At 33.2% G+C, this 17,693-nt stretch overlaps 1 protein-coding gene and 1 long non-coding RNA gene across 2 annotated transcripts in view; one reads left to right on the forward strand and one right to left on the reverse strand.

Annotated features, from left to right (window-relative positions):
• Positions 1-7,894, forward strand: part of LOC123696849 (RNA/RNP complex-1-interacting phosphatase) — a 42,318-nt gene extending 34,424 nt beyond the window's left edge. The window contains exons 6-7 of the mRNA XM_045643227.1: positions 6,294-6,401; positions 6,858-7,894. Coding sequence (XP_045499183.1) covers positions 6,294-6,401; positions 6,858-6,864 — 115 coding nt within the window. The 3' untranslated portion in view covers positions 6,865-7,894. The remainder of the gene's footprint in view (positions 1-6,293; positions 6,402-6,857) is intronic.
• On the reverse strand, positions 1,585-2,207 carry LOC123696850. The gene is made up of 2 exons (XR_006752136.1): positions 1,849-2,207; positions 1,585-1,738 (listed from the first exon to the last, which is right to left on the reverse strand). It is a non-coding gene; the product is annotated as an uncharacterized LOC123696850 (long non-coding RNA).
• Positions 7,895-17,693: the final 9,799 nt, after the last annotated feature.

Here is a 17,693-nt window from a genome sequence, read left to right on the forward strand (position 1 = left end):
GAACCCGCAATAATATTTTATTGTGTTTATATTGCGTAAAGAAGTCCCGTTTGTGAAACAAACTTTGTTTGCTCAGTGGTCTTTGATGTTAAATTGGTAAAATTAGTCAATCAGATTTAATTACTATGTGTTTTTTTGTTCTGAATATCCCAAACGCATTCCTATACATATAATGAGGAGTAACAATCTCTATATTATAATCTCGAATCCTGAAAGTTTTTAAGATCTTGCTTTCGTGAATTATTGAAATAAATAAAACGTATCTTTCTATCTAATTTTATCTTTTTAATTAGCAATTACTCTTTCGTAACACCTTCCAAAGTAAATTAGAGCTTATCGAAAAGTTGGAAATAACATACGGCATCAATTTAAAATCGCTCTGATTTAATTGACGAACGTGTAACGTGTTTAATTAACAATGAGCCACAGCTTTTATTTTTTACGCCTGTATCGGCGAGCGACGATAGGCCCATTAGGGGCCAGTCCGATTGGTTTGTCAATACGTCATAGCAATCAAAACTAGTAGTTTCGGTCCGCACGTCCGAGTTTATCGGCAGCTACACATTTAATTACAGTGACACAAATCGTAGTTATCGTCGAACTTCTCACGGTGCCGAACTCAATATTCGGAATGTTCATTAGATTATAATTACGTATGGTCACTCGTGTTTGTCTCGACCGAAACTAGCTTTTATTAGATTACGTGGGTAGTTTCAATTAATTGTGAGCATATGCCGTCGGCGTCTCAGTCGGTAATGACCGGTTATCGGTGTCGCTAAGTAGATTGAGTCAGATGTGTATAATACGAAGGTTTTAAATGGTTAGCGCGAGCCTAATAGAGGGCGAGTTAATCTATTTAATTAATAAGATACAATTGTTGTTGTTCGGCCTAATTAAAATTACTGTCGGCTATATTACTTTTACCGGGCGGTCTGCGTTGAGCTCGTTTATCTTGTGATGAAGAAAATAACGGGTTGGGATTCTTTATTAAAAAGATCAAGCCGTGTAACATTTATACATAAACAGCCTTACTTATAAAAACTGACTGATCTGTTGCTTAAACACCTCTCAGTTAAACAACTCTCAACTCCTTAAACAATGATTAAAATAATCTTACTTATAAACCTCTCTCAGCAGTCTCTCAACTAAGTAACGTCAATATATTTTTTTCTAGTAACATTATCGAAATTAAACCCGCTATTCACTAAAAACTTGACTAAAAATGTACTTTTTGACAAATATGAATGGTAGACTTTATTTTGTATGACATTTAACTGCGAATAAACTTTCAAAATATAATTATGTCATTTCTTTGTTATTTAATTTATTATTTAGCAATTGTTGTACAGCTGTGATTTATGTAAAATTATGTTTAATGTTTATCATATTTGTACAGTGAAAAATCAAATAACTGAAAATGAGCATCAATTATTATTAATCCTCCTTGCAAAAAAGCAGGGAAGAACTTATGAAGCAACAACAAGAGTTGCATGAAATTACAATCCAACAGGAAAGGGAGACTCATGAAAAAAGGCTCTAAATACTTACTTTGGAAGAGGAATATTATAAGAAAACAATAATAAATTTACAAATATATGAAAATATTTATTTAATTATAAAAATAAGTTTCAATATGGCTGTGTTGATGTTTTCCCTTGTTTTTCGCATTCATCTTATTATTCTTCTACATTATTAGGGACAGTTGGATTTGTTAATTGATTTTCAATGCCTGTAGGATCTAGAAAGAAACAAAAAAAAAGAATTAAAATATGGATAGGTAGCATTTATGTATTGGCATTATTAAATATACTTTGTTTGCATATGAAAGTATTTTGCGTAAATACCTACCTTGATTTAAAATAGACTCATTAATTATTATTAGTATTGTTAAATTGTGCAAAACTGCACCAGCAATAATCGTGATCTTGATCACGTGGAGGAATCCTCACAACGTTTCATTGAGAATGCGGAATCTTTGCTTCCACACCCCGAAGCAACGCTCGACAGTTATAGTAATTATTCCTCGTTCGCATGTGACTCAGATCGTACAATATGCTTCCCAAAACTACGACCGGAATTCTTCTTCTTTCAGGTCCAGAGAATTCACGCTCTGAATATAAATTTTTTTTTTGACGCCTACGAATTCTAAAATCACGAAGCACCTGCACATCATTCGTAAAATCTTTACTCAAAGTATCAATATCCATTTTACCAGAGTTATTTTACTGCGAAGTGAATAAAAACACCACAAAAACACAAATAATATACTCTTGGCAACTACAAAACGTCAAATGTTTGACAATATATCCGCCATGATGTCTCTCAAATAGATTTAAAACAGGGTCGGACGTTTCTTAAATTTTGACATTATTTAACTGTTACTTAAACACCTCTCAACACTGAATTGGGTTTATAAGTGAAAAAAACATTGATCAACAGCTAAGAGGGGCTCTTAAATTTGAGAGACGTTTATAAGTAAAGCTGTTAATGTCCTTCTATAGTTGGACCGAGCGCGCAAATATTCATATTTCAAGCGCTATCGTGCTGAGAATCAACCGCGTGTCTGAATAAAGCGATATCGCACGCGTTAGGAATGTTTCACTTGCTACCGTTTGATGCCGCCCGGGGTGGTCCCACTGACAACCGATACGTCCAATAATCGAATTCATATTCAGCTCCGAGACAAATTCAATATTTGTATCCATTTACAAATCTTCTCATTCTATATCACATTACCGAATTCTAGTCGGACGTTTCTATGCGAATGTAATAAAATCAAATAAAATATCCGAGGTCTAAAAATATTTGACGCCGCTGGCATAACTTGTCACATCTTAGCATTGCAACAATGATAAATGAACTTTGGTACCGTTATGGACAGATGACTTGCTACTTAACAAGGCTTACATTATTAATCAATATAGTTTATTTTCTTACAACATATATTTTTGATGCTTTGGCTGAGTTATTGTTTCTTAATTCTATTTTTTATTGCGTGACATTTCATTGTCTATAAAATATGATTGCAATATACAGCTCTATCTGATAAAGCGTTTTGATTCCTAAGAAGATAATATTAGAAACTAAATGAGTTTTTTTAAATCAAAGTGCCAAGGCCTTATATGAAAACGGTTTAAGGTTTCAATAATAAACAATCTAATGATAAGAAGTGAACTTTTCATTTAATAACAAAAATGTCAACAGAATGATTATGCAATCGTAGAACTTAATGTAAGTAATTAAATTGACTGTCTGGGAGATCCGGAGAGGTAATTATTTTTCATAATAATTGTGGGCACTCTCAAAAGAATGCGACTTTCGATTACATAAAATTAAAGTACTATCATCGATGGATCATAAAATTCAAGCGATAAAACGTGTATTGCAACGGTTATCTATCTAAATACCTAATCAGTCACCATCTGAGCAACGCCCACGCGTGGCGCCAAGCGGAGTGAAGCAACGACAACGAGCCGGACCCGTATCGGACTCGTTTCTCTAAATTATTTCCAAATTAATCGATAATACTGCGCATTAATTAAACAAACTCTAATTTTATTAGTGAGTCGGTTTTTATTTGTTCGCGGTTAATCAACGCGACGATTTACATAATTGAATAGAGACGCAATTAAGTCATATTGGGTTCGAATATCGATATTATACAATAGGAGATGCGTGTGGTAAAATCCTAATAAGCCGCTTATCATGTAAGGAGGTCGGGCGTGGGTGCAACACCAGTATCGATATCGAGTTGTCTCGATTACAATATACCGATTGTCGACAATCGATCCGCATGCAATGCACTGTGCACCGAGTGACTCAGTTAAGGAAAAATTATGCACACCTACTGCTTGAGAAATGGATAATTCAGCATGAATGATGAATTGTGAATTTTCATAATACAAGAATCTAAGTAGGTAATGAGAATTTTAAATTTTATAGATAAACGGTATGTTTCTGTGACAAAATCGACACAATATCTAAAATGTAAATGTCACCGGAGGATTTACCTCCTGTTTTATAATAATACTGGCAAAAGACGAACAGTCTATCGGTTTATTAAGTCTTTATTGTCTGATGTAATAATGAGATACACCACATGATCACAATAATATAATAATACATTATTAAAATTACGTAACGCCCCCTTTTAATGCATCTATGTTCGTTCGATTGTTTGCTCTCGGTTACTGGTTTTATGTTTATTGTGGGACTTTACTCAATGGCTGAGAGGTGGAATGTTTCTTTGTATGACTTTGAAAATTATTTATGATTTTGTTAAAATGACTCTTTTGTTTCTGAAATTAAAACCGGTTAGAATTTTGTAAGGTGGAATTTTCTGGAATTACATTACCGATCGTAAAATTGTCTGATGCCGAAATGAAGCTATTTCATACATAAATCTCACTCATTTTAATAGCTACTACATAGAATTGCAAGATTGTTTGTTTCATTAATAATTAAGTTTACCTATTAGACTACCTATCAGATTTTTAATTTTATATCTCAATATCATTATGATTTTTCCTGCCGAGATTTATCGTCTAAGCTCTTCAATGTAATTCTTGTTTTACTAAATTAATCTAAGCAGTAGGTACATCGGTAATAAGACCTAAACAAAAAAATCTTATTCAAATTTAGTAGTAATTAAAAACAACATCGTTATAATTAACAGAGAAGAAAGTTACTGCTGTGATATTTCAAAATCCGCATCGTCGACATTTGGCCGTCGCGAAACCCAGTCACATCTCCGCCAAGCGTTCGCTAACGACTTAATCGCTTTGGCGGCCGCAATTATCGTTTATTGTTTGTTTCTTTAATTCAAATCCGTGTCAGTCGTTAATTAAGTTCCCGTTGAAAGCCCTCTTGATAGATTTTAGTATACGCAAATGTTGTTCGTCGGCTCGAGACGTCGCATATTTGCATGTGTAATGCATCAAATTTGCTTTTCTCTTCGTGGGAAGAGTTTAGAAACGTTTTTTTGTTGAAATTTACGATAGTTGTATAGAGTATTGTCTATACGTTTAGAGACGGATTGTAACTATTGACCGAGACTGCTCTTGAATATGTTCTGTGAGAATGTCACTAAGAAGAATTTATTAATATGTATGTTTACTTTAGGTGTAAGGCTATTTAAAGCCTTATGCAAACATTTAAAAGAGCAGTTACTTTTTCTCGATTTAGAATTTTTTTGTAAATCACCTTTACTCTATATATTAACATGTACATCATTATATCGCCTCCCCCTCAAAAAAGTGTAAATTCGACTCCAGGCGTAGGGTAGCATCTTGCGACACTTCAAAGGTCTTCCTGAGGAAGTGTCAAACCGCGGGCCGCGAGTTCCGCCGCTAACCCCACCGGGGGTGCGAGGGGTGCGAGCAGTCAACGACCCCGCTGCTTGCAGTATTTTGAAGTAAACACGATGACGCGCTGTATTTTTCTTAGTGATTTATTGATTGAAGTTAAGATGGAGCTATAGTAGCGTACAGCGGATTGCGTTTGTAAATTGTTCGTAATAGTTTTGCTAGAGATTATGAGGTTTAATTTTATTTGGCGCTAAACGTGAATGGTGATGTTCGGGTTAGGATCCAAACTCTTCGCGTTATTGCAATGCAAATGGTTATAATTATAACACTAATTTACTATAAATCTATGATTATTCATTGGTAAATTTTTAAGATTTTTTTTTATTTGCTTTGTAAGTTAGAATTGTAATAGTATAAAAGTGTAACGATTAATTAAATCACGTTGCTCTCAATCTCACACAATAAGATAGGTGCGCTGTAGGCGTGTATGTTTACGCAAAAAAGAAAACTGCAGTGTTTAACACGATCTACAGAGGCTATAAATTAAAGGCGCTGGCTGTCACGCGATCATCCAGATGATAAACGTCGTAGTGGATATCACCGTAGTCCATATTTTATTGGTATGAAATCGTGAATGATATTCGATATCGTATTTACACTTGTTTATGTATGGTTTGACAGACTCCGTAAAGCTGTAGCGTGATATGATTGGGAAATCATGGACCTTTAATTTTTTGTTGTTGAGGAAATAGATTTTAATAGGGAATATATTTGGTAATTAATTAATGAGAAGATTTAAGAACTTTGATTTTTATCATGCTTGTACGTATAAATTTAAAGTGGTCATTGCATCTAAGCGTAAAACGAGATTTAAAAAGTTTATATCTGGCAAGATATAGACGAATCGCCTTGCTGCAAAAATTGTAGCAGACTTTCATATCTATCTGTCCCTATAAAAATATGGAGCTAATAGATTCTTTGTTACAGATTCCTTGGTGGGTGTTCATTGCACGCATGGATTGAACCGTACGGGGTACATGGTGTGTCGATACCTGCGCGATCGACTGCTGTGGCCCGCTGCCAGAGCTATCGACAGTATGTACTTATTATTACAGTATTAGGTTTCCGTTCATTTTAAAACGAAAATAATTTAAGTTTGTCTTATAAGACAATATGCAACTTAAAGATATGTTAAAAATTAGTGTCTGTAAGTAAAAAGTGCCCCAATTTTTTTTTGATATTAATGTGATTTTGTTTACAAGAATTTATTTGACTGTAATGTTTTCTATTTTTGATAATATTAACAAAATTTCGTTTGTTTAATATAATAATAATGCATTATAGAGACTTATGTGTATAGTATAATAGATGCTTAACCCAGCTTTTTATATGTAGTAGAAAAGTACCTTATTAATCCAGGATGAAAAGCATCATCAAAATACCGGTGATCGCAGTATGTTTACTGAATAACAAACGTTCCTACTCTAAGTAAAATTCGATTATATTACTGTGTATCTATTATTACTTATTTTAAACAACATATTTTTTCAGAATTTGAAACGGCACGTGGTTACAAAATAGAGAGGAAAGTTTATATAGCAGATCTTGTAGGAACAAAGCAGCCTAACTCGCCTAAGTCTGAGATAAACCAACCGACTATTATAAAACCGATCCGCGAATCACCTATAGATCCCATTTTGCCAAGAGATACTCACAATGGTCGTAATAAAAGGAGGAACAATCAACTCGACTATAACTGGAGAGGTTCGTATGAAGAAGAATTCGAGGGTCGTACAATAAAGTATAGCGATAGAAGGTACGGTGGTAAAAGATTTAAAAACGACAAAGATAAATATTACAGAAATAGGAAGGATAGCGCCTCAAGTACAGATTCATATGATTTTAGATATGATTACTGACAATAGCTTAGGTTGTATGTGTTTATTACAATGTCAAAGGTTGTGCGAATATATTCTGCATGAAATACGAGCCGCATTTCTGATTGTTGTTTTGTGATTTAATAACTATTCTTTATATACTCATTAATTGCAGTAATATATATGTATCTAAATATTTCCTTTTCATTTTAATATAAATTTTAACGAAATGCTACAGCAATAAAAGGTCTTCTCTTTCCTCGCGCCTTTCTTCTGATATTTGTAAAAATAAAGACTAGATTTATTAATAGGTAACTACTCATTATAAGTTATTTATTTTTACTTGAACTACTACTACTATGAACGAGATCTTAGAGTTTACATTATTCTTAAACACTATTTTAGTAATACTGTCCTGTCGTTTTTAAGTTTTTTTTTTAAAGCCGTGAACTCCGCCGCCCGAGACGGCCGCGGCATGGAGAACTGCCGAGTACTTTATTTTCACGTCATGACATAAATTCAATTTTGGTTACTTTTATAAATATTTAGTTTTTTTTTTTACATTTTTTATTATTAATGCCTTAATATATTAGAACAAAAATAAGATGCACCTTAAATTTGTATTTAGTTAAGTTTTTGAAGTGAAACTTTTTTACTACTTTTATTGGAAAAAAATTTAGTGTAACATTTTTTCGTTACGCGTGACATTTTTCCGTTACGCGCCATCTTTTTCTTATCCCTACCACGCTTGATTCGACGTATTTCTTTAAAGTTGCATATAGTAAATTATTTTTTGAAAAATAAGGTCATAAAGAAGTTTCACTTCTTACGCGTGTACACTGGTACACGCACACATTTTTTTACAATAACTAATATTTATTAAATTACATTATTTTTTTGTATTTTTGTATATAACGTTCAGAAGCGTCACCTAAAATAATAATTTTAGCTAATTAGAAACATTCTGTCGTTACAGGAGATATTTGATAATGTATAAAGACCTAGTAATTTTTAAATAGATAGTTAGAAGAGAAATTAGTAAATAATTATATATATTTGTAACTGCCCCGCATTAACTTAGCTTTAGTCGCCTATAGCTTAGCTTTAGCTCAATAAATGGGCAAATCAAATTAGTTTTTCAAATCGCACCAGTAGTTCCTTAGATTAGTGCGTTCAAACAAACAAACTCTTCAGCTTTACAGTATAGATTATTTTGTATAGAGGCGTTGTTTTGAGCTCCACATAAATACTTACAGGTTTTTTTTGCATCAATATCAACAATATTCCAGTATTTTCACGTCATTATTTGCAAATTATTGAGTGACTCGATGCCATTAAGGCTTTCTTTAGTTATAATATGTAAATAGTTTTATTTTGTCAGTGCTTTACGGCAAGTATTGGACTTATGAGCGGTTTCACTGCTTATTGATAATGTGTCGTTAACACCTTTTGACTTTTTTTTTATAAATTTTGTTAGTTAAAGTAGGAGAAAGGCTAAATAAAACATACATCAAGTTGTGAAACCGGCCATTATTATTTTATAGTAAGTACATATAATTTTAGATATTATTACATACTTAGAGTAAAATTTCTGTTCAAAGTGTTAAGGGCGCCTGACGTTACAATGTCTTTTTTTTATTTAAAAGGAATAAAATTTGGGTCTCGACATATTTATTTTATTTTTTCCTTTCGGAAAACAAAACCATTTTATTAATAATTATTTTGCTTTTATGGCTCTGGAGGATAATAAATTTAATTAATTAAAATGTTTTATACTTTATTTACTTGAATATATAATTTAAAATTATAATTTTTGACCTTTACAATGCAATGCAATGTAATATTATGATATTATGAAAGCGAAGGCAAAATTGAAGGCATCCATTATTTATTTTATTATTTAAGACAATACTAACTACCTCTTCTAAAACCTACGACTTCTTTCCCTGTATCACTTTCTCCACTAAATCCAACAAGAGTCTAATATTCAGCCTTCAGGCACTACCTCTGTTACCCACACATGATTAAAGATATCACCTCATAGTTCAAAATCCATCTAGCGTTTTGGGCTGTAGAGCGGGACAAAAAAATACTCATACATTCTAAAAAAAATACCCTTCGTCTTTCGCATTGGGGTAATAAATAAACACTTTTAAGTAAGGTCAAAAAAAATGTTTACCATACGTATAAACTTTCTGCAGCTCCAACAAACATTTATGAAGACTGCTCACAGCTACTCTAACCTTAGAAATTGACCGGCTTTTATTGAAATGAATTCAATCGTAACAACATCCACTGTTACTTATTACTAATTTTGCTAAATATGTATTTTTGTTATTACTAATTTTGCTAAAATATATGCATTGAATCATCAAACCTTTGACGACAAGGATGGGGTTCGAACTCGCGTGTGCTTGTTTGTCAACATTTTTTTGTATCTAATCTTTTAAACAACATTGTGCAACCCGATTTCATCATTACAATTAACAAAACCTTTACTCCACATATAATAGCAGTTACAAAAATGCAGTAAGTCATGAGAACGGATCTAATTATGGTAAAATTGGTGGGATCACGTAGAGGTACGTGATTGATACCATCGCATCGAGATGTTACGATTACGATTTACGAATGACGCAGCCGACTCAGGCGATGATTACGGCGCAGGGTGCAGTGTGGGGATGATTTAAACGATCTATTTCATTTCAATATTAAATAAAAATTCAGAATGTCGTTAAGGAACCAATTGTACAAGCTGTAACGTAAAATATAAGGTATAGTTCTAAGAATTTTCTGAAGTTGTACAGGTAAGTAAAGTGCCAATTGTTTAAAATGATTGAATAAAGGCGTAATGATGCATTAACATTAAACAATAGTTAAGTTACAACTTAAACGGTATAATTTGATAGAATCTAAAGGGCCTTTTTATTAAGAATGGTATAGTTGTTAAAATGCGCAATGAGAGCGGATTTTCACTGCCTGCCTTGATGCTCTTGAGATTGTGCTTACGAAACACCGCGTGAAGGTATTTTGGTGAAACAAATGGTTTCTTTTGAGTTTCAGATTTTAGTGTAACTACGCGTTATTGTAAACTTTACCTCCATAATAATTCAAATAACGCACAAGTTGCAAGTTTACCGCTTATAGAAAACAACTTAATAAAACTATCATTTCTCCTAAATTTAGTGCGCAGTTGTTTTCCCAAATCCATAAATGTCTCGTCGCACTAACACGATAAATAAAGGGAATTTGCTACAAGTTTGTCGCTTTTTGAAAATAAATCAAAGTAGAGATGCGACAGATATGAACGTAGCTCACCGTGTCCCACTTCTACGGAACGTATTTTATGTTGAAAACTGACTTATGCGCTGGTGCTGTTTACTTTGTAACGCTCGGGACTTCTCGATATATTTTCAGTGCAAGTATAGTGCTCGTCTGATTTATATGTTGTCGATACCTGGTAGCTTTCCCGAGTCAATGCTAGTCGCTTTTATTGCTCTATTGTTTGGCTTCTGGCGAGATTATGAGTACGTCGAGTAATTTACATGCAACAACTGTGTATTGTGTATCGGTTTCTAGCGTTCGTCTTGTAATGAATTGCAATATATTCGCGTGTGGTACGACCCCTCCGAGTAATTTAAGATGAAAACTTGACGTCAAGAAAGTTTGTGCGCACGAACAATGAACGGAACGCGATGTAAAAATGAATATTAATAAGACAGCTGTAACTGATTTTAATTTTTGTTTCCATTTATGTTTTACATTGAAGTTTTGGACTTAATTTTATAAATCTTGTTGAATTTTGATATGTGTATTATTTTTAATAAATAACGGATTTAAGAACAATGTTACAATATAGTTTACATAAGTTCAAAATATATTGATTTTTAAACGAATATTTGTACCATTGCATTTTTTTTTTGTAAGGTGTTTCTCAATGTTAGCCAGAAGGGCTTCTACATTTTAACGCGGACGCGGGGGTGAACTGAAGGTTCACCCTGGTAGCGACATGCACAAGGGCGTCCCCCCTTGACGGGGACCACGAACCTCGGCTTGAGCTATCGCTTGAGTGGAGGAGGCCAGAAGGGCCCTAATCGGACGGGTACCATTGCATGAAGATCATCATCGACTTCGCTGTACAGATACAATCAATATTAAGAAGGAAATTTTTCCAAAGATATAACTGAAAAGTGCATCTTATAAAAAATAATATACATACCTATATTCATATTCTTCTTTGAGAAAAAAAAACCTTCAATATAAGCATATAATGATATCTTAACGGACTGTCATTAGATAGGGAGGCGAGGTAGCTAAATGGCGTAATTAAACGGCGCCGTCGAGACTTATCAAAATCGATAGATAAAATAATTTCGAAAAGAAAACCTTCTATGGTAAAAACCATTTTAGCGGTGGGTTTGGCGTGTACGGATTTTCAAAAATGTAAAAAAAAATAGTTACTTGGGCATTCTCGCGCGTCAGATATTCATACTACGTACGCCCCAAGTGCCTCTGATAACAACGGTATACTAATCTGCCGGTTTGCGTGGTGGGGCTAGGCATATTAATTCGTCAAAAATGCATAAAAAAAAAATTTACTCGAGCGCGTCAGATTTTCGGAAGGGGTGTTAAGTAGGCCCCAAGGAAGCTCCCCTTAAAAAAACTGACGATTTCGGCGTGACGATAAGTTACGATGAATTTTTGAAAATGCAGAAAAAAAAGTCCTTTTGAAATACTCGAGCGCGTCAGATTTTCATAGGGGAGGTTTATCTCGGTCTCCTGAAAGCATATTTTCTTAATCTGACAAAAATGTTGGTGGGTTCTCTTAATCTGACCGAAAAAGGTTTGAGAGTTTCTTTTTTTTAATCATCGTTATTTCATATCAATTTTTCTTAACACCCTCAGTTTTCGAAGTCAAAAAGTTTTAACTTTGGACAAAAATGTATAGAGACCTTTTTTGTGTAAAATAAAATTACCTTTTTTGTTTATTCAAACTTTTTTTTTTTGTAAAATGTATCGTTCGCGACTTATATATACTGCAACGCGTTTTTCGGAAGACGAAATGGCTCCTCCAGACTTCCGGTCACGCGGAAACCGGCAGATTTGGTATTTTTAGTAAGTTTTAGATTATATTCTTCAAAATAAAAATAAAAACAATCGCGCTCGAGAATGCCGGATTAACGTTTTTTTTTTTTTTACATGTTCGCGACCCTATAACTTGGCGGCGTCAAGGACTTATCGTCAGATTAGTTAAATTTAGTCTTAAAACACTAAAATCAACCCCCAATATCTTAATCTGACGCGCTCGAGTATTTCAGACTATCGATTTTTTTTTACTAATCTGATCGTCTATCCTGGGCGCGCGTCACTACTTAAAGAGCTAAATAGTTAACAAGGTTGTTCTATTAGGTCTAAGGTATCTCTCATATCTTAAACTGCCACGCTCGAGTATTGCAGAAAATTCCCCTCTTCGCCTCCCTATCTACATATTAACTACCATCGAAAAATGTAAATTAGTGACATTTGTTGTCACATAAAATTAAACATCTCACTTGCGTTATCTGCTATTTTTGTTTCGGATCTTAACTACCTGACTTGAGGCTTCGTATCCTTGAGTGACGTGTATGGCTATTTAATTTATGTCTATTACTTGACCGTTTTTAATGTCCTCGTTCAGTTTGGTGGCAACTGGCAGTTGGTGACGCTTCGGGCGCCGCGTTGATTGTTATCGGCGTTACGAACGTCACAGTTGCTAGCGATCCTTGAAGAGTCTAATTAATATCAGTTTAGGAAATTTTAATATACATTTGTATTCTATTTGACCGATATATTACGATAATTTGATGATGTGGCTTTTAGCTTATATGTTTATATCTTTCAACATTATTTGTATTGTTATATCGGCAGTGATATCAATTTACTAAGATCGAATGAGATTACAATGAATGGTAATGTAACTAAGTAGGAAATATTCATACACATTCTTTGTAAACTTGCGTCCATGTCATAATCTCTGAGGTATGGTTACGAAGCCGATGTAGTAGATGATGAGAACTATGTATACCATGATGTCTTACAGCCATTATTCCCAGTGTGGAAAAGTGACCGCTATATAGTTAGCTAGTGTACCTACCTACTACTAGCTGCGCTACGCGGTTTCACTCGCGGGGCTCCGCTCCCGGTGGTCTTAGCGTGATGATATTATATAGCCTTTAGCCTTCCTCGATGAATGGGCTATCTAACACCGAAATAATATTTCAAATCGGACCAGTAGTTCCTGAGATTAGCGCGTTGAAACAAACAAACTCAACAGCTTTATAATATCACTTTCTCACACTAGAAATAAACCATAGATACTAATATTATAAATGCGAAAGTAACTCGGTCCGTCTGTCTGTTACTCAATCACGCCTTAACTGCTGAACCAATTTGCATGAAATTTGGTCCAGAGATATTTTGATACCCGAGAAAGGACATAGGCTACTTTTTACCCCGGGACATAGGATAGGTTTTATCCCGGAAATCCCACGGGAATGGGAACTATGCGGGTTTTTCTTTGACTGCGCGGACGAAGCCGCGGGTGGAAAGCTAGTACTGCTATAAAAGACATCATTTTCCTCCGGTTTCTATTGTTCATAGCGATTGTTGCAGATCCAGGTTCCAGCAAGGATGCTCTAAGCTCAACACGATACTTCTACCGCCGCGCCAGCTCTAATACTTCTAAGTTCTAGTACTTCTTACGAAATAAAAGTTGAGTTGGAATCGATGATTTTTGTACCTACTACTTGAATTATGGATCAATAAATAAATGCTATAGGATACAAATATGTAGTTTTATTCATCTTCCACATACTACAGTTATATAAAGCTTTACAATTACCTACTATCAGTGCCTAAACAGTCTTAGTAGGTATGTAAGTTTTATTAATTGACCATTTCATTACATTGACTATAACAGATAAAAAATAAATATAGATCCCAGTAACCCAGTGGCACATAGTTCGTGGAAGTGGACCGTATATTTAAGATCTAAGATATCGTGTATCGCTACAATCGATATGATTTCAAATAAATTATAATTGTTAACAAAGGTTTCGATAAAACTATTAATCACCGAACAAACGAGAGTATTTAATTTTAGTTTGTAAAGTAACGTTAGTGCGGCTTTGCTTTATTGAGTTACAAGCCACTCGTTATTTACCGTAGGTATATACATACTTACATGTCATTCCTGGGAATAGATATCTATACATATAATAAATCTGTAGAAGGGTCAATTCTGTACATCGAAAATATTAAAAAAATAAATAGCAGGGGGTGTTACTCGATACCAAACCCAAATATGTGATTAAAAATGTTTTTGTCTGTCTGTCTGTATGTGAAGGCATCACGTGAAAACTAACGGTTCGATTTCGAAGAAACTTGGTATAATTATACCTTATTATCCTGGGCATAAAATAGAATACTTTTTATCCCGGAAAAATACGTAGAAAAAAATAAATCTTAATTTTTCTTAATTTTTCCGCGCGGACGGAGAAAGCTAGTTAACGAATATTAGCCAAATTGGTTCAGTAAATATTATGTAAAAAGCAATACTACACACTTCTATTCCTATGTATGAATGTTAGAAAGAGATGTAATCTTCCTCTTTAGAAATTATACGTCTTTTTTATGAAACATGGTTAGTAGGTAATTTTTTTAGCCTTACTTATGACAATATCATTTATGACAATACTAGATTTCCGCCCGCGGCTTCGCCCGCGTTTTAAAGGAAAACCCGCATAGTTCCCGTTTTCGTGGGATTTCAGGAATAAAAACTATCCTATGTGTTAATCCAAGTTACCCTCTATATATGTGCTAAATTTCATTGTAATCGGTTCAGTAGAATTTGCGTGAAAGAGTAACAAACACACACACATCCTCACAAACTTTCGCATTTATAATATTAGTAGGATAAACGTGTAAAAAATTAAGATCAATTTTATAAATTTCATAATCAACTTTAGTCATGTTATAAAATTAAGAGTACCATATGACCAGAATTTCCGTTAATAAATTAGGAATTAACATAATATTCCTTTGCGCATTTATTAATTATATGGACAAGTTTATAAACGTCTGATATGTTCACTCGTCATAAACTTTATGGTACACTAAAATTGTTTTCGACCGCCTTTAATTAAATAAAGTAGTCGTACAAATAGGATAGATTACTTGAACAATTAATTAAGACGTTTATATGGCACGTTTCTCAAGTTAAAAGAGAATTTAGTGACCTAAAGCGTTTTCAGTATAGTTTTATATCAGCTTATAAAGCAGAATAAATTTATAAATTATTGTATATTTGATTAGAAGCGCGAGAATGCGGATGTACAACATTTGTTTTATTGTCTATCGATTGGTTGCAGCTCGTTTTATTTTGCGTTGTCTTCACCTTGTTAGTATCTAAGAACATTTATAACGTCTTTATAAAAAAGACCAATGTTCGTTCCTCCAATCAATTCGATCTTGATTTTTGTTGATTGTTTCATTTCATTTTATGTAAAATGACGATTACTTACCTAATTTTACACAATTACATACATAAGTGCTTTTGTTTATTGTAAATTGTTATTTTATGTACCTGGTTTATTGCACAATAAAGTGTTAAATAAATAAGTACTCATAGTCGAATTTTTCTCAAAAATATTTACTTATTTAAAGTTTTTAGTTAAAGTTGTCTATAATCTTAAAAATAGTTTGGAAAATCCAAAAGTGCACGCCTCATAATCTCATCCTTTACAATAAAATTGATTATTTATAAAGAGTACGTGACTATAAATATAAAAAAGAAATAAAATAAAACATTTGGAAAAGTAAAGAAAGCGGTACCGTAATAATTGAGCTATTTTTCTTGTGGCCCCACCTAGATGTGAAACTGCGCAGGTTTAAGGGACTGACTACCAACTTATTTTTTTAAACCTTGGCTTATAGTATAAAGAATCGAGTTTATAATGGTGAATTTTGAGTACACTATAAAAAAAAAAAGTCGATATTTTTTTTGTTTATTTAATAACAATTAAACCACATCGAATCAGACCCTGAAAAATGAAAGGGTTCTATTCCTGAGCATACTCAAGCGTAAGAGAAAAAAAAAGACTCGATTAGTAAAGTATTTCGGTCGCTATCGTGTTAACAAGAAAATCCTCCGCACATACAGACACACGGACGTCCAAGACAGAACTTTTTTAAACTGTTTTTTAACTAGTATAAATAACAAAAATGACATCAAAAATATCATGAATGTTAAAAATAGTGTTTTCTCTTAATATGTGTGTATGTATTATCTTACAAGTGCAATGTATGATACATAATGACATTTTAAGTTTGAAAAATCAGATGTTTTGCGCGAAGTGACAGTAGTACCCACCTCAACGCTTCGCTTATGAGGCGTGCAAAAAAACTTTAATTTCTATCTAAGTAGATATTCTTAATGAAGTACCTTTAAAAGTGCATTATTATGTTATTATTAAATTGCGTAGGCATATAGATTGTAGTATATTCTTATATAAACGCATTTTTTTATATATTATCTCATAGTGAGTGATATGCAAATGATTCGTTTATCGCATTAGATTGTAATATAAGCCGATACTTTGATAAGATTCCGAGGCGAGTTTCATAGCTAACTAGTTTATAGTCCTATACGAAGTTATCTATTTGAAATAATATCGATAGGGCAGGAAGCGATTTATTAAAATTTGATCGTTTGATCATAAGGCGTGGGTAAAAAATGACATGCCTTTGTTAACTACGTATGATCCTTAATTTTGGTCCTCTTTTATTTATCTTGTTCCGAGTATACAAATGTTATAAAATTATTTATACCTATCAATTAAGGAAACAATTACGAAAGCAATTTATTTGTTAAAATATTAAATTTTTCTTTGTTAGTGTAAAAAGCATACCTATCTAATCAGGATACTTATCTAGAATATAAAAACTTATATTTTCAGCCAATTTCAAAACTCCTTCTAGATATCTAAGTTATTGCGCTCCGACATAAAATTAATATCACTCATCCTCTGTATATTTACAAATGCCATGACCATTTGAAGCGTGTTTTTGTTTCGATAAACCACGAATTCCTAATTTAAATCTCAAAGCAACACAAGTTTGTAAACACGAGGCGATACTATTGATAGTGGAATCGAAACGATCCTCTTAATCTTCTTAATATACTTGTAAATACAAATTCCGACGAGTGAAATAAAGCATTTTCTTTTCTATGATAAGTATAATCTATTGGTAATTAAGTGGTAATATATCGTCAATCGACGTATATTCTTTGATTCATTAATGGGTCGTTATTCTTGCTTTACGGAATTTTCATATTAAGGTGTTATTGACACAAAAATATTGTACTGATTTTATAGGCATTGGGAAAGTTCTCGCTTTCTATACAAAGCTTCGATTTACATTCTTGGCTGTAATAACTTGTTTATTGGAGATCAGTGTAATGCGTTACGTT

The sequence above is a fragment of the Colias croceus genome, chromosome 13 (genome assembly GCF_905220415.1).
Source record: "Colias croceus chromosome 13, ilColCroc2.1".
Lineage (NCBI taxonomy): Eukaryota > Metazoa > Arthropoda > Insecta > Lepidoptera > Pieridae > Colias > Colias croceus.